General features: G+C 41.2%; 1 protein-coding gene across 1 annotated transcript in view; it reads left to right on the top strand.

Moving 5' to 3' along the window:
* The window catches only part of LOC119432931 (PDZ domain-containing protein GIPC3), a 31667-nt gene extending 18515 nt beyond the window's left edge, over nucleotides 1-13152 (top strand). The window contains exons 2-6 of the mRNA XM_037700077.2: nucleotides 2470-2700; nucleotides 3895-4033; nucleotides 6174-6292; nucleotides 8786-8867; nucleotides 10732-13152. Coding sequence (XP_037556005.1) covers nucleotides 2470-2700; nucleotides 3895-4033; nucleotides 6174-6292; nucleotides 8786-8867; nucleotides 10732-10919 — 759 coding nt within the window. The 3' untranslated portion in view covers nucleotides 10920-13152. The remainder of the gene's footprint in view (nucleotides 1-2469; nucleotides 2701-3894; nucleotides 4034-6173; nucleotides 6293-8785; nucleotides 8868-10731) is intronic.
* The last annotated feature ends 5770 nt before the right edge of the window (nucleotides 13153-18922 follow it).

Here is an 18922-nt window from a genome sequence, read left to right as displayed (position 1 = left end):
TTCTCATCCAAAATTGCCACAACTTTTAACCCCCGCCGCCGCCAGTGCGTATTGTTTCCAGTACAGTGGAGTAGCCGCCAGTAATTTTCTCGTTACTGAGCTTTAATTAGGTACTTGTAATTATCTAACTCGCGAAGTACTGTCCTAATTATCAAAGTGTCAATGAGAAAGTTGTAGAGCAACATGAAAAACTCTCGATACAGGGGCGCCATAACGTAAAATGACTCCAAACTGGTTTGATGCCAATTTCTGCAATCAGCCTCCACGATTGGTCAAAACATTTTCGGACCACTCCCAACTTTGTCTGTCTGTCACGCAACGTCACGAAAACCGCGATAGCTCCCCATCTGATATAACGTGTACACACTGATTATGCATGATTAAACGGAACAATAGAAAAATACCTGATTCGACGCCTTTTCGCCGTTAGTTTTCTCCTATTGGTCTAATGTTTTCTGGCTACGCCCACTTTACCTGTCTGTCACGCGACCTCACAAAACCGCGAAAACTCACCACGTCAAAGTGACGTGTACGCGAAAAAAATGCATTAATATGCCGAACAAAACTGAAAAACTTTTTGAATAGCCGCAGACTGCCCCGTTCCGAAAGGAATAAAAGATGGCTGCCCGCCGATCGCTCAGGCCCTCCCTACTCGCACCTGCCGGTGAGCATGTATTATTTGCGCACGATAAACCTTTTTGCGTGGCAGTAAAACGTTATCGAGCCCTTCCGGCATGCATACGACATCGCTCTGCCAACTCTTCCTTGCTGAGGATCCGTTTTTAGCGGCATTCATATCCTTCCGTTGCACGCCACCGCGATTTTCGACCAGCCACCGCAAGCTAAGTAAGGCGAAGCGGACGAATCGGAGAAGCCGGCATCACCCTCGATCTTCATGCGGTTATCTATTTTCACTGTGCTGACTCGGCCCCATCGAAACCCTCTCCACTAGAGCGTGCTCATCGCCTCTTGTCAGCCAATTAGATAAGAAATACCGCTGAGTGTAGACAATGTTATTGGTTTTGAAAGCGAACAAAGGTGACGTAAATGTGACGTCAGGAGTTTGGAATCATTTTACGTTATAGCGCCCCAGCTCTCTCGTGCTTCATAAATGCGTTTTTCCGAGTGTGAAAGAAGCCCGCGAATACACGCAGAATTGCCGTGCGACTGGCCGCTCGAGGCACTTTGCGTGCATTTGCGGGCTTCTTTCTTTCGGGCGGCAGCGCGCGAATTACGGAATGACCTTGCTCTTGTTTCGGTTTCGTTCGACTTCTTGCTTAACTGCAGTTTAAAAGCGTGTTTACACTTTGTGTTTCTCGGCGCTATAATTGGTTATTGCGCCAGCCGCTTCGATCAGCAACGGTCGCTGAAAGGACAGCGCACCGCCCTTTCGGTGCGATCGCGGAACGCACGACGGCGGCCGCTTGCAGCACAGCGGAACCTGGCGCCAGCGAACGAGGCGATCCTTGTCTGGACGAAGCCTCGCTGGAGCAGGAAAAAAATATATATATTAATAAAAATAAAAACAGCGCGTACCTGGCCAGAAAAAGTAAAAAGTCCAGAAAAGGAGCAAGGCGAAGACGAGGCGCAAAAAAGCAAAAAGAAAGGAAAAAACCTGTCTGGGGGGAGTGCGCACGCTGCTCGATCCAGATTGAACCTATCGGTTTGCGCGTGCCTCCAGCCTGGCCGCTGCTTCAAGGGGACCTGCCCCACTTTCAAGGTGGTAGGTGAGAAGCACGCAAAGACAAGCAGACCGTACTTGTACCCTGCGGGCAAATGTATACGTACGCTTACGGCGGGAGAGAGATGCCGTGCACTGACCAGTCGCGAATGGAATTTCTTTTTTTTTGCTTCAGTTCTTTTTTCCTGAACTTGTACTGGCCCCTTCTGGATTATCTGTGCAGAAAGCACTTCCCGCCATGAAGCGTGCTTTGCTGCGAATGAGCTGATTATTTATTAAAGCCTATATGTAAGTGTTTGTTGTAATTCTTTAAACATCTGCAGACTGCTTGCTGCGCCATTGTACACCTTCAGAAGTTCTTCCTTTTGTCTGAAGATTGATCAAATGAAGACTGCATGTTGTTTCTTGCAACTTTCTTGCTCGCAGCATTTCTTTGCATTTAAGTCTCAGCTCTGACCTCTCTTAATATTGCAGCAGAAATTGGGTCATGCATATGCCACAGATAATTCAGGACGAAACCTTGCAGAGATAACATTAATTTACTTTATGTAAGGCCATGGCTGCACTAAGGTGTAGCTGGATTCACTTGCGATGTATATAAATTTCTCTTGCTTATTGTGAGAGTGTTGACATGTGCTTTGAGCGGACCATCAATTAATGCTGCAGTACTTGCTGCAGAAGGTCCCTCTAGTAGTCAGAAGCCAGGCGTTGTTATTCTGTGGTATTGAGGGAAGCATGCAGTTTTGGAGCAGTGCATGACAAAGCTGTTGCGTGGCCTCCATGTGCAGATCCTGTTCTGCACACTCAACACGCACAAGGTGGACATGAGCCGTCTTTTGGGCGGCCAGATCGGGCTCGATGACTTCATCTTTGTGCACCGTCGAGGCCAGCCAAAAGAAGTAGAGGTGCTCAAGGGAGAAGATTCCTTGGGTCTCACCATAACTGACAATGGGGCGGGCCTAGCATTCATCAAGCGCATCAAAGAGGGCTCCCTTATGGACCGCATCGGGTTTGTGCAGGTGAGCATGCAGGCATGCGTGGATCACACTTGTTGCTTGGCCTTGTTGTGAAGTGAAGGATGAGTTCCATTTGCCCTGAGATATACATATACTAGACACACAACATTAAAGGGACCTGGAACGCTGTTTTGGGGTCACCATATTTGCTCTAGATATATTCTCAGTATGTCAAGAGCACAGAACAGAAGGAATTATGAAAATTGGCCAACACAAACCCAAGTTATTGATCAAAAAATTAAAAATACACGCAAAGTGAGTTACCCTCCACTTAGATTTTTGTGGCTTTAAGGTGCACATTTCACTCTCCCATGACGTTATATGGTGCCACCTAATAGCACCAGGGCATTAGCGAAAGTCTGTGCATCAAATGTTGCCAAGCCTGCTCAGACTCTTGATGGCGTTCCAAGGTGTTCCCATGGGCTCCGCGATCGAGCGGCAGCGGCACGCAGTCTAATCTTGGAGGCCGTGGCGCCAATTTTATAGTTGCAACAGCTTCCACGAGGTGGCCGTTAGCATGCCAGAGTGCTCAGCATGTGATGCGTCGTTCCTGTGGTTGCAACACCTTAAAATGGTTGTAAAACGTAATGCAGTGGCATTTTTTGCAGTACTCACAATATCGTGCGAAAGTAAATTAGGCAATACATTTTTAATCAGTCATCAGTGGCACTCTAGCTTGTAATTTCCTGTATACAAAGTACACAAAATTGCTGCATCAAGGCGGTGCCATTCAATAAGCTTTCCCTGATGGGCCCCTTTAAGGGCTCCTGTTTCTTGGCAACATGTCATTGGCAGCAATGTGCATGATGTTGTGATAACTGCCAAGAAGCTCATTAAAATTCACCTCTTAACTTTCTTTTGAACGACTTTAACTCAATTGCATGTTCTAGTTGTTGCACTGATGGGCCTTAGGGCATGTTCGTTTATGATTTGGTAAATTAGGTGTAGAAGAAAACTGACACATGAGAAACAAGGATAACACAGGCAAAGATCTCAGCAGATTGCACCGCACCAAACAATTGTAACACCATGCAAAAAATCTTTAGCAGATGACCACAATGCTTGCAGCTAAATAAATTGAGATATTTTGGAAGTTTGTATGTACGGGTTGTTCACTCCAGCCATGCTTTTGCACTTGGGTATCCTCAGCCATGAATATGTAACAATTGACAGTCCCATCTTTTTTACTTTTGACAGGTTGGTGACCACATAGAGCGCATTGATGACAGAAGCATGGTCAACTGCCGCCATTATGAGGTAGCGAAAGCACTCAAGGAGATCAAGAAGGGCTCCACATTCACACTTCGCCTGGTTGAACCTCTCAAGGCTGGTTTCTGTGAGTAACTACAAAGTCACGGCCTGCCAGTTTCACATGACATTTGTTGCCAACAACTCATTGCATGATGCATATCCTGCCGCTACATTGTGCAATCTTCTGCGTTTGTGTGAGGCATTGTCAGAATGCCACCCGCCGTGGTTGCTCAGTGGCTATGGTGTTGGGCTGCTGAGCACGAGGTCGCGGGATCGAATCCCGGCCACGGCGGCCGTATTTCGATGGTGGCGAAATGCGAAAACACCCGTGTACTTAGATTTAGGTGCACGTTAAAGAACCCCAGGTGGTCCAAATTTCTGGAGTCCCCCACTACGGCGTGCCTCATAATCAGATCGTGGTTTTGGCACGTAAAACCCCATAATTTCAAGTGTCAGAATGCCCAGAAAAGTTCTCAAAAATTGAAAACTGTGGGAAAGCTTGAATATTTGAAAGCTTAAAAAAGCTCAGAGCTGTGCTTATCACACACTTAATTGTGAAATGTCATTCCCTCTTGTAGTTAGTTTTGCATTGTTAAAACTTTTTGAGTGGGCACAAATGAGCATGCACATTGCTAAAGATGAAACAAAGGCTGTGGACCTGGTAACAAGGGATAGTAGCACAATCACCTTCCTTTTCCTGGAAATTCTGCTTTTGGATGCTACTTAATATTTTATTAACTTGTGCTGCCCTATAATGAAACGATGTGCCAAGATTTGGTGGTGGGAGAGTGTTTTTAGAGCGAAAATCTTTGCATGATTGTCTTCATTTCATCATTGTGACAAGAGAATTATAGAGGATGGCTAACTGGAACTTCAGCTCTAATGGGAGCAGGCAAGCTGTAAAATGAATTTGCCATGAATAAAAATATTTTCTTGGCATTTGGCTAGAATACAAAAAATAGAGAAGCATATATGGTTCTCTTATTCATTCATTGCCATTAAAACAATGTATGGAATGCGTGCACTTGCAAAGCTAAACGCAACTTTTGTGTTGTTGCATTCTAAGGTTTGATAATTGTGAAGAAAAGGAATACAAATACATGAAGAGGGAACACAAGGAATAATATTCAACTGAGAATCCTAATGGGAAAAATGCTTTTGTGTACACAGCTTGGCGTTCACAATTCAGAGATAATTTAAATGCTTCAGTGCACAAGGCCTTGTTTTTGCATCCACTGAATAAGGAAGTATGAAGCCAAGCCCTGTATTAGTTACAGCTAAGGATTTTTCTTTGCTCAAGTAACCACAGCTGAGGTTGACAGTGCTGTCTTCGTTTCTTTGCTTTAATCAAGTAGTTGTAGAAGCCAGTTGGGTGAGGAGAAGGGGGGAATGAACCGAAATGTTTTCTCTCTAGGCCTTCCTGCTGGGCTACTTGGTGCTGGTTGTCAGAATGAATACTGGTGCAAAAGGACACACGGAGAAGCAACTATGACATACTTTCTAAATACATACCCTAGAGGGAAATCTAGTGTTAGTGTCCTATGTGGGTTTCTTCAATACTTCAACCACCACAGCAATGATGGGAAGTGCCTAAACTTCGTCCTAGTGGCTTCAGTCAGCCTTGTGGATTCTTACGTTAATATTAGTTCATGTTTATAGTTTGTTGCAAAATGGTTGTATGGCAATTATTAGCATCACTTAACCACTAATTATTACCATTCAATCGTTTTTCGGACATTACAAGCAAGGGCAGTTATCTAAAATATTCTTTTACAAAATGTGTGCATGGTGAGTGTTTCGTCACCTAGATTTAGTGATGTGCATCGTTGAATTTATGTGCAGTACTTATGTGTGAAATGAATTGTAAGCATAGTTAAAGACCTGACTTCTAATGATGTGTTATGAACTGCACATCTGGACCATGCCAAATCTCAAACAAATCCATGTAGTACCCCCATGATTCCTGTGAAAGCTGAACAATTGCAGCAATAGATTTCCCTCTAATAAAGTTAGTATGAAACCCTGTTCTCGACTGGAACGAATCTGGACAAGCTGTGTATTCAAGGTGATGGGAAGCATGCTGAATTGAAATGCTAAATGTTTCATGAGTTATGCTTTACATTTGTTGTCTGTGGAATAGCAGTTGTCCACTTGTGTGCATACCAATTCAGCGTATCAGAGCTTGTAATAATTGAGGCCTACTTTACTGTTTGTGATGTGCGCAGCACACATAGGGCCTCGGAGTGGAGCAACGGCTGGTCAGGCTAAGAACAAGGGTACCCTTGGCTCTGGCAAGGAGACCCTGCGGTTGCGTTCCAAGGGTCCTGCCACTGTGGAGAAAGCTGTGAGTTTCCTACTCTGTGACTTTTTGGTCAATCAGGCAGCACTGTGTCATGACGGTTTTAGTGTATGAATTCACACCTCGTTTGGGAGAAGGCTGCTGCATTGAAGGTTGCACACTGTTTATTTAGGAAGGTAGTGTGTGGCTCACTATTTCCTATTGTTTTCTTGGAATATCCTTAACAGGACTGCTTATCCCGGGGCATAAGGGCAGAGGACAGCTGTTCATTCAACCATCTTGTGTGTGTAGCACATGTGTGACTGTGAGTGCCCACAAGTGAATTGGCAACCCTAGCTTTGTATGCGGCACGAATGAACTCCTGTAAAATGTGCCGAACAGAAATGCTCAGCACAAAGAAAAACAAAATAAAGAAAAGGCCTGAGAAATACAACAGAGATTGCAAGATGTTACTGAAGCAAATAATGACATGAATGGGACATGTAAAGCGGTGCCTAAACTATAACATCTTATGACCCATCAAAACAAAACATCACACTGAACCTACAACTTTTCAATTCCATTGTATGGACACTCAAGTGACACCCAATGTTATTTTTCAGCAAATGTTGTTTGAGTTGCGAATCAACCAAAGGGCATCATTCCCTTTTGCTTCAGTTTTTACAAGTTCACAGGCCCCTTATGACTCTACTGTGTCTAGCAAAGCCATGGGAAATGAGACATTAGTTGAATGCTGCAAATTGCGGTGAACATGAATAATACAGGCCAAATGATTTATGCACAATTTCCTAACACATGTTGCATTTATGAATACATATGTAGACATATGATTGATATAATAAATATTTGATGCTGGATCGGTAGGAAATCAAGCCTCCCGTTGCATAAAAAAAGGGGTTTATTAAGAATCAACCGAGAAACTACTCCGTAGGTATAGCTGCTGTTGCGTGTGGTCCGAAGCACGAGCGCTTCATTCTCTTCGTCGTTCTTGTTCCAGCAGGATCAACACATTTATTTACAGCACTCATGTCACCACTGTCATGCTAAGCTGTCTAAAAGAAGGTTGTGAAATTCACTAGGAGTGACTGCAACTTTCCATTTGCATCACATGTTTACCCCTTATTGTTGAACATGCCTGCACATAATTTCTGTGTCAATGCATTAGCCTGCTGCACAAGAGTGCCCAACTTTATGTCAGTGCAACCATTTTGTCGTGAGCTCTTTTTTACACATAATTAATCAGGTTGATACAGTAAACACTGTTTTTGTTTTAGGCCTTAATATACTTTTTTTTTTTTCATTTCATTTCGTTTACTGTATAGCCTTAAAGGCACGAAGGCATTACATCAGGCGGGGGTAAATACAGGGTAGTACAACTATGTTTGTAGAAAAAAATACACAGAATGAAGAAATACAGTAATTATACAATAGTAAGTATGTAATTCAAGCATATAACAATCATGCAAAAAATCGGTGAGGAAATGTGAATTCATAAAGTAATGGTCTCATTAAAAAAAAAAAATTATGTCTGCTAGCAATTTAGCAGTGTTCATGTAAGTTTTCTTTGATTTATTTGTCTTCAATATTGAAATATGAAGCAACCTATGTGCTTCATTGTAGAAGTGATCACTTGAACCTTTTGTAGAGAAACTATCTTGCTGCATCACATGGCTTGAGCTTTGTATGCAAATGTTTCCGCATGCACCTGCTAATGAGTTGTCTCAAGCCTGAGATAAGAGAATTTGTAAACCAACATAAATAATTATCTCTGGCACCAAATCCTTTACTTAGCAGCACAAGGTTATTGCGGTAGTGCAAGTAACACACATGTCTGTATGAAAGTGATCCTACCAGTGAAATCGTCCTTCATATCTGATCCCTGTTCTTATCTACCAACTCTCTTGATCTTTATAAAAAATACATTTTGTTTGTGAACATGTTTTAATGGCACTGAAAGATTGGGTGGCAAACGATTGCGAGAACAGAAAAAAAAAGTAAAAAAATTCTGGCCGTATGTGCGCCGTCTTCTTGCGGCAGTGCAAGACGCCATATACTACCAGAGGGTTACTTCTTTCGAGCAAGTGTATTGAGACAAGTGTGTTGAGAAAACTTCCTGAAGCACACGAAATCGACAGCAGCCAACTTGGTTGAAAAATCACTGATATATCTAAAAAACAATCTGTTGCTTGTCATTTTCTGTTCCAAGTTTACTGCTGCTTGTGTGCTTCAGCTAAAGATAAATAATTGTTAATAGTGTGTGTATGCACTATTCCACAAATGTTTGCTCAGGGCAAACTTAAAAAAAAAATGCATGCTACTACCCCCTTCTCTGGTGTTACGTCCGCAAAATCGTTGCTAATTTTTAAGTTGGCAGGTATGCTTGTTAATAACAAATAAAATATTATCAAAGATTCCAGTACTTGCATGTTTTGTATTGCACATAATTGCAGTCTAGGCATGTTTTAATTTGAGCCACTGACAGCAAACTTGCATTAGCAGCTTCATTGTGCACTTTCTTTTTTTTTTCTTTATACACAGCCTGACAATGTGATCCAGGCAGCAGTGGACAAGATTAATGCTCTTCTTGAGTCTTACATGGGTATCAACGACTCTGAACTAGGTAATGAATTTTTTTCTGTTTCCATGAGCTGTCAAAAGCACATTACATATTCTACAGTATCTACCTCGCTAATTAAATTTCAACAAACTGGAAAAACTCGGGGGAATCATCTTGGTCTCAAATATTTTGTGTTAGGCAACCTTGTTCATGACTGCTAAGGGTGAAGTGCAGGGCAGACAGTTAGTAGGTTAAAGAGCACATGTGTGCAGTGTTTCAGCTAGTTAAATGTTGGTGTATCACCAGCATAATTAAATGGAAGCACATCATTGCATTATTTTAGTCACTGTGATATGGCATGTCACTGGTGCATGAGTGGTTGGCAGATGTGTTGCAGCACCGAAGCACCATTTCCAAGCTTGAAACACACTGATGTCATTGACGTAAGCAAACATCGAAATGAAAAGGTGTGCTTTCTTAGTATTGTAACGTAGGCCGAAGACGGAGGCTTGAAAATAGACGCGTCCCTTGAATGGCGGGCCAGAAGAAGAACGAGCAGGTTATGCGCTTCGTCTTTCATGGCGCCGGCCTTTGCTCGCGCTGTACCACGATGTGGAAGCCCCACCACTGTGTCAGTATGTATATGTATTTCAGCCTTTTTATGCATCGGTGTAAGCTTGTACTGTTGAACCTCATTATGATGAAGTTGCAACTGGCACGTAACTACCTTCATTATATCTAATACCTATTATCGGCATACACAAGATTGGGGAAAAAAATTGCGATTGAGTCATTACGAAAGGAACACAATCATAATGCCTCCGATGGGACGGCAGAGCATCTCTTATAGATTTTTGTGGCCTGTTGGCTGCCAGTATATGGCACGTGAACGATGCTAAATCACAAACGTGCTTTGCACCGTGCCAATATGCAGGTGTGTGATCCACATGGGATCGGCTTGTTGGCTCGCAAGCTGCTGAGCCAGCCAAGCTAAGCCATTGGCCAAAATGCACACGTGCATCCACAATGTGCTGTTTCAAGCTGCTCTTGCTACCAGAATACACATTTTGAGCTTCTGAGCAAACAAATATTCACTTTACTGTAACCGATATTATCTCGGACCTTGCACTGTTGGTTTTGTTATAGCAGTAGAGTACGCATTGAAGCATGGCCAACCAAATTTTAGATTTACTTCGCTATATCCAATAATTAGATTCGTGTTCGCTGTGGCAAAGCTTGACTGTAGTTTGTTATTATGCTACGTCGTGCTCTATGACAACAGGTACAATATTTTTTTTTTTTATAGTACACACTGTACCATAGTTTCCAGATTGTAGAAGCTAAACCTCCTCATAGCTACAGCATGCAGCTAGGTAGCAATGGGTGTAACAGTGTTTTTTTCATTCTAATAACTTTTAAAAAAGATTTAGTACTTATCACCATTTTTCTTTTCTGACTTATATTGCACCAAGATTGCATTAATTGGTATGCATCATTTGGTAAAACACCTGGCATTGCTGTTTACTTGGGTCATCCAGACTTCTTGTTGCCAACAGGTAACGAAGCTAGCCCATGTCTCTGTAGCAGCTCTCTTCTGCCGATGGCGAAGTGTGCATATGACACTGACTTTTCATGGTTTTTTGGGTGAACCGAACAAGCAAAGATGCCAAATGTTTTGCAATGCAGTGCGGGCTAAAAATGCATTTTTGCGAAACTTGAGGGGAAAAAAAAAAAGCAGAGCACCAGTAGAAAAGGTGCTTGAATAAGAAAAGGTCCCTGTATGAACCGACCTGTACAGTGCACCTTCAATTACAGGCTGGCTTTGTGCTATGGGCATAAAGAATTTCAGGTTTTTTAGAGTTTCCGAAAACATTTCTGGGAACCTGTTTCAAGCACTTATGTTTAAACTGCAAACTTCTCTGTACAGCTACTCAAATCTGGGAGCTTGGTTGCGAGAGGCCCAACCCACATGAATTTGTGACTGCGGTGGCCGATTCTGACCTGGATGCATTCGGTTTCACTGAAGACTTCCTCTTTGACATCTGGGGTGCAATTGGAGATGCACGGGCTGGCCGACTGCCACCCAAGGACCACACTGCCCGTACTGACCTCTGAGCAGTGGTCTTGTGAACAGTAGTTTGTTTTTTGAGGGGGGGGGGGGGGGGAGATGTATGCATGTCCCTTTTCGGGACCCTACGGAGGTTATTCAAACAGCAGGTCCCAGTTCAGTGCATGACTGAGTTAACCAATTATGACTGCTGCTGGAGTGAACTGGTCAGCCTGTTCTCTGCATCAGTCTGTGAAGTCACCGTGGACAGCGTCTGTGCACCATGCATCAGCAGTCAAAGAGAAGCTCTCCTTTGAGGCTTTATGGGACACAAGTGTCTTCTGTAGCAGATACTGTGCATGTGTGTTAGCTGCTTTCCAAGCAGAGCTGTATGGTGGCTTCTCTTTATTTCCCGGCTGGTTTGTTCTGATACACTGGTCAAGCGCTAACCACCGCTGTGATTTTTATTTTCAGGTTCTTGTGTAGGCGTAAAGTTCCTTTCACTTCCCAATCATGACATTCCAAGCATTGCGGTTGGGCAGATTAATTGGTGCTACATGGTGTCACTAATATAGTACGAGCTTTCAGAACACTTGTGTGGCTAGAAGCTCTAGAATTGACATCCACTTACACTTTTCACATTAGAGTACTGAGGACTTGGTTTTGAAAGTTTGAGACATATTTTTTATATGCATATAAGTGAACATGTACAAATACTTCACAGTGCAATTTTGAAGCAAGATGTGCAGCCCTGAGAACTTACCAAGCTACGAGACATAACAAACTGAGAGGAAGGCCTTGTTCATCTACTTAGCATGTTCACTTGACTGAGCATTAGTAAAACTGTGGAAAACCAACATGACAAGTTATGCATATCACACAATGATCTGAAACAGCTCTGCCTTATACATCTGCTAACAATATAAAGCCTATATTTTCTGCCAGTTTATGTGCTTTGACACTAGAGTTATGTGTGCACAAAATGCCTTTTTCTCGCATCTGGAGGAACACTACGTTTTCTGGACACACTCCAGGTTCTTCCAATCCAGCATACACAAGCTCCCACTGAAGTGACATTCCAACTACACTTTTGAAATATTTACACTTTTTTGTTGTCTTTTTGTAGTGCTTTTTGCAACATGATTTTGTACATTAAATTTTCATTCACTTGCTCCCTTTCTAGAGGTACTAATGTGTTGCAGTTGTGCTTGGACATAGCTGGCATAGCTTGATTAAATCAAGAGTGAATGGAGTGAGGATGATTTACCTGTTTCCTTCTCTCAAGACAGTGGTGCTCCTGAATCCCATTTGTAAGGTATTCAACGGCACAGTCTAAGCACATGCTGTGTAAAGAAACTCGCCATCCTAATCCATCCTGCAACATGTGCATCATTGCATATTTTTGCATGGCACAAATATATTGACCAACAGGGACAATGAAAATGGAAATTGAAGTGTATTCCTACCAAATTTTCTATCAGCACTTCAACACTGTGTGCTCATGTCTTTTCCGTTAAAGTGCCTCTAACTTTGTTAGATACATGCAAAGCTCTTTTTGTGGAGCTGCTGTATTTTAGCTTTTGCTTAAAACATTACAAATATCTGTGCCACAGACTTGATTCATTGTATTATGCTCTGGCACTGTCATACTATGCAATGTACGATAGATCCCTGTGTACATTTCACAGGGGCCTGCTGTCATATTTGATAACTTGCAAAGATCACTGGCATTCAAGAAAGGAGACACCAAATCAAATTTTCCGTCAAAGTGTTGTGCAAGGCAGCTATTTTCAGCATTCAATTTAATTAATTTATTTAAATGAGGCTGCTATCACAATATTGGCAAAAAACAAATATCCATGGCAAGCATGCCGATTATGCCCGAGAGTTAGGCCTCTAAAAATGGGAAGAACATGGTAGAAACAGTCATGCGTGTAACTGTGAAAAGCAGTAAGCTTGCACTCGTTGTATGAACTGTGCTTAATTCAAAACAGAGGATGGTGTCAAACTGCACAAAAGTTTGGCAGAGGAAATAGTTTATCTGGCTAGGTTCTAAATAGAACATAGTAATGAGCAAGAATGTCAAATTTCCACTGAACCGCAAGAATACTTTGAGTGGCCTCAAACCTATTGACGGCTGTCTAGTATACCATTTCTTGCACTGATACTTGTCTCGCGAAAGTTCTTGCAGACATCCACTAGTCAGACATGGTTCTTTCTCTAAATGTGCTAGACAAGGAATGAAGACGGTAAACATTTATACTGTGACCTTGTCTCTGAATAAACCATCTTATTTTTCAACTCTCCTGTGTTGATTGAATCAGCCTCTACCACCTTCATTTTCATACTTGGCTGGCTGAACTCCTTGTATGTATTGGGCATCATTCAGTCCACACAGCTAGACCAAATGGTTTTCAAGTTAATATCAAAATGGTGAGCCTCAGCATGGTTAAAAAGCAGTCAGAAATTGCTTCAGCTAGTATTCAAACTAGAGCATCTTGTTAACCATTGGCCAAGAAAAAAAAAATATATTGGTGGTACTCAAGTAGTGTCGTTTATAAGCCATAAAAATGAAGAGGGGAAGGGGGATTACATAACCACAAAATTGGCTATCTTTGACCTGGAGTAAACCATACTCTGTTGGGGCTAGACTCTGTTCAGATAATTTTATGCTAAAGAGAGAATGGCTAATATACATTCTGCTATTCTACACAATACATATTCATGCCCAATCTCAATTTCTCGTTAGACATAAATGCACTCATTGTGAATGTGCTCAACCAATTTGAATATCCATTATATTTAAGATAAATTCCAGTGATCAATGACAATTTTCTTAAGAGCACTTGCAAATATGACTCGTTACACTTAAGACTAAACTGCCAAGTTATTCTCTGAATAGGACATAATAATAATAATAATAATAATAATAATAATAATAATAATAATAATGTTTCCCATCAATACAAAAATGATGGAGGGGGTGGGAATAAAAGCGACAATCTGCTTGATGAAGTTCCCACCCCCCTTACAAGAGGCAGCAGTAGTGGGGCGTACAGTGCAGAAACATTTGAGTGCACATACGTAATAATGTTGGTTCTGCAGTTGAACCAACGAAAAATAAGAAAAATAAAAAAGGAAAGAAGAAAAGATGCATTTGTTGACGCTGGCATAAAAAAAAGAGAAAAGAAAAAGTGCATATACGCATCTACAGGCATACATGAACGCCCATATAAACATAGGTATACATATATACATATATATATAGGCTCATATATACGAAAGCATACATATATATATAAATACAGCCGTGGTAACAAAGAACATAGCTTTGCTCACAAAAAGAAAAGAAAAAGAAATAACCAGCAAAAAATCACCTGCATTAGGAGAAAGTGGGTAGATGAGAGTGGTTATTGTTGCTGATTTCTTTTTACGAAAAATTGGCGTATGCCCAAATTATTGATGTCCGGAAAACTAACTTGCACGTCGATTAATTCATTTAATACAAGGGGTAACTGGTAGTGCAGCATTTGCCGTCCGTAGTTAGTTTGTGTAGTCGGTAAGGCCCAGCGAGCTTTGTGATGGTGTGGATACGGGGATTGGAATAAGCTTAATGACGCAAGACTAGAAAAGCTGTACTCATGGTTTTTCAACTCCGATTTGTACCTACGCAGTAGCCTGTAGTGGTATAAACTAAATATATTAATAATATCAAATTGTTGATATCCCTTGTTGTGTATCCTTGTTGTGTTGTGTTGGTAGTCCATAGATTATCCTAAGTAACCGTTTTTGTGTGATGGATATTTTCTGTAGGTTTGATTTTGTGGTTGTGGCCCACACAAGTGTACAGTAGTTTAGATAGGAACAAAAAAGAGAGTTATACAAAATTAATTTTACTTTTTGAGGCAAAATGCTTCTGTGGCGCAGCAGAAGGCCTACTACTTGGGATGTTTTTAAGAGGATATGGTTAATGTGGTCGTCCCACTGCATGTTTTCTGAAAAGTATACACCAAGCAATTTAAATGATGGTACGATCTCAATAACACTTGATTGATATACAAGATTTGCAATGACCTTAATAGGTTTATTTTTAGGATGAAAAATTATAGCTTTAGACTTCGATACATTGACAGAAAGCAGGTTAGTATCAGACCATTTTTCTAGATTTAGCAATAAATTATTTGCTTGAGTTAATACGTTATTATAGTTCTCGCTGGAAGTAAATGTACTAGTGCCGTCTGCATATATTATAAATCGGGCAACTGTATCAATGGTTACGACGTCATTAATGTAGATATTAAAAAGTAGTGGCCCGAGGATACTGCCTTGAGGCACGCTGCAGACAACATGACGTAAAGATAACTTAAACTTATTAATTTGAACGTACTGCGTCCGTGATGACAAGTAAGACCTAATGAGCAAGGCATGACCTCTTATCCCGTACAGTTCTAACTTTTGAAAGAGGATATCGTGATTTATTCGATCAAACGCTTTTGTGTAATCTATAACGATCCCTAAAACAATTTTTTTTCTGCTCAAAACACTCTAATATATATTCTTTTTGATGAAGCAGGGCAAGTTCAGTCGAGCAATTTTTTTCTAAAGCCATATTGGGAGTCAGTGATTATATCGTGGGTTTGACTAAATTTCTCTACGAGTCAAAGAATTACTTTTTCAAGACCCTTGGAAAAAACAGGAAGTATACTAATAGGCCAATAATTTGAGAAATCATTTATATCGGATTTTTTGTGCAGAATGGTTACCCTGGCAATTTGCATGCCTGAAGTAAATTGCCCAGATTGTAAACATAGATTATATAAATGTGCAAGTTGATCAGATATAAGATCGATTACGTATTTGACAGGACGTATTTGGATGTCATTAGCATCGCAGGATGCGCTGTTGTTCATTTCAGAGAATATGGCTATTATTTTGTTTCCATCGACTGGTGCCAGAAATATGGTAGGTGAATGCCTCTTAATGGGCTGGTGTAGGCATATCTACTCGACTATTGGACTGTTCAGTGAAGTACCCGTTGAATGCATTAGCGAGAGATTTGCCCACGTATTCGTGGCCATTCTGAGTAACCCTCTCCACTGGTCTGCGGCCGATGTTTAAAGGATCTAGTGACCGAAGTTTTTTTCCAAAGTCTATCAGAACGGTTTACTGCACATTCAAAGTATTTTTCGTAGTAAATTCGTCTTGCATTTCGGATGTCATTATTTAAATTATTTCTGAACTTCTTGAAGTCATTCAGGGTGGCTATGCTTTTGCTAGTGATAAACAATTTATGCAATTTTTTTTTCTTTAATGTGAGCATGTATTTCACGGGTTATCCGGGGTTTTCTTATTCTTTTATGGATTCTAAATTCATAAAATCTAAATTCATCTAAATATATATACTAAATTTCAGTAAATGCACTTAACCTTCAATGTACACCTGTGAGCAAAAGTATACGGACCACACGGTCGCCGAAAAAACTGAATTTCTTCGTAATTAACAACCATAAACTGGAATTGATAAGTACACTGAAAAGTTTGCAATGCCATTTGGGCTGCAGTCCTCGATTTCAAGTTGCATTCACAGGCAGAGGAAAAAATTGGCGTTTTCGCGCAACCCCTGGTCCGTATACTTGTGCTCACGGGTGTACATGTTTTGATGTTTGTCACTATTTTCATATCTACTATAGCTGTGCGAGTACAGGGTTGTAGACTTGACATTACACATTTAAAAAATTTTCCATTTTTGATCAGTTTATATTTGAGGGGTTAAATAAAGGTTCAGCAACCTTCAGTCATAAGAACTTTACCTTTATTTTTTTTTAAAGGAACACTTGAGAACCTCAGCGGTCTTGGTAAATTATCGCTCTACAATACCAAGAAAGCCACTCTTGCCATGAGCATAGGCACGGCAAACCAGAAAAGATGCAAAAGTAAAATACCAATGGTGACAGCCTCTTACACCACCTCACAATGACGTGGTGGATTTTGAGGCCATCTGCTCTGGCCTAATTAAATTTTCATTGGTAAAGATGGACTACACTGCATCTAAAGACTAATCTTAGCAAGTTGCAAGAGCATTTTGTATGCCACGTCAACCCAAATATGAGAAAACTGAAATTCGGAATGCTGCATTCATGTACTCCCGCTGGGGTTTAGGCATTAAAAATGGAAGTTTGGCCTTCATTTTCTCCTCTGTTATTAACCTCTAACTGCAAAATTAACAAAAGTGAATTTCTCGGAGATTATCAATTAAACTGGTTCAGTGTTTATTGTTCTTTTCGATGTAACAAATATTCAGACCACTCGAGCAGTTCGCCAATGTGTACTTCTGTTTCCCTTGTACCGGTATTTCATACTTAAATTTTAGGCGCCTCATTTTCTACAATTTTTTAGATCGTCAATCTAGGGGACGGTGCTGGAACAATGAAGACAGTGGTCTGAAATTTCAGGCTGTTCAAGATGAGTTTAGCTTTTAAGAGGTAGCAAAAAAAGTATCTGAGTTGTAGGCAGGCCGGCAGAAGTGTGCAGTGCCAAGTTCTGCCAAAAGAAACCTACATGAAGCATGATCGTTAAGTTTCGGTGCATGGTTTAGTACGTTAAAAAAAGGACAGAGGAGAGACAGTGGCGATTCTCACCGTCTCTCCTGTTTTTTTTTTCACTAACTACACCACGTTCTAACACAATGTACAGCAAGCCTAAGCACGAACTTGCCCAAGAAGTTCTTTTGTAGGTTTATCAGGTTGTTGCACCAATCCGAATGCATTAGAACTGTACAGGTTGGTCTACTGTTAAAGCAAATTCTCATGTGCATCTATCACTTTCCTGGTGCTCTAACTGCATGTGTGGGCTGAAGCAATGCCAGTGCACAACACAAGGGTGTAGATAAGTGCCAGTGCTACCAATGTCACGTCATCTGCTACTAAGTTAGGTGATTGTACACATGCAAGAGGGGAAAAAAACCACATGCTCTAGACTCATCTGTTTGCTCTAAAAGTGGGCCGAGCTGTACATCACCTCAGACCAAGGCTCCTTACTGCCGATAGAGCAGATGAAGAATGGAGACCCAGGGCCATGATTTTGTAGCGATGCCTTTTTCCAATGCTAATGCCTTTCAGTGCCTTTTGCATTCGCGAGTGGTCAAGCGATGCTCCTTCCTGGGCGGAGCGTCACATGCAGCTACTTACAAACGAGTGCCAAAAGTGCTAAAAGACATTAGCATTGAAAAAGGCATTGCTACAAAATACTGGCCCAGGTGTGCTTTTAACAAATGGACAAATAAGGTGGTAGGTGAGGCACAGGTTTTAGAGACATTAAACCAAATTGGTTAGACCTTGTCACATAACAGACCGAACTATGACAATGCAAGGAAACACAATGAATTGGCAGAGTGGATAGCGCTGACAAGCAACACTGTGTGATATATTCTGTTTGTCCTACGTCCTCTACATTGTGCAGTGGACTATACCATAATAACGTGCCCTAGCATCGACCCTTGTAAAGCTATAGACCTCATATACTGTAAAGCATGGTTGACAATTTTGTACGCAAAAACTTTATCTGGTTCAAGTCCAAATTGCAGTTCACAACTTCCAATTCATAACTTCAAGTTGACCTCTCAGTCCAGCTCAGCCTGTCACAATTGTGTACAGACACTGCTGAAAGCTCAGTATGCTTGACAGGCTAGCTATCACCCGCAAAAGAAGCCTACTTACAGACCTACCATCAGTAGCACACATCTAGTTCAAACTATGGAATGCGTAACATTTCAAGTTGAGTATAATTAGCTTCCTCCTCAATCTTAGCTATCAGAACTGGTCGGTAATTGCAAACACAGTTGAGCTGACAAGGTGAATGGACCAATGTCAAACTGACACAAGTAGACAGCATTTACATGGAATTCCACGCTGGAATTGTCAATATAGTGCAAGAAACTAGGGCAAATTGACAAAGCTATCGGTGAGTTATTCAATGCCTCTGTTGTTGCCTTGCCAGCTGCAATGATTGGTTTGTGCACAAGAGAGCTACCCAAATAAACAACTAAGAATGTACAGTATTATTAGTCAATAAC

This window comes from Dermacentor silvarum, chromosome 11 (genome assembly GCF_013339745.2).
Source record: "Dermacentor silvarum isolate Dsil-2018 chromosome 11, BIME_Dsil_1.4, whole genome shotgun sequence".
NCBI classification, from domain to species: Eukaryota; Metazoa; Arthropoda; class Arachnida; order Ixodida; family Ixodidae; genus Dermacentor; species Dermacentor silvarum.
Note: the sequence above shows the minus strand (reverse complement) of the source record. Positions and strands in the feature narration are given on the sequence as shown.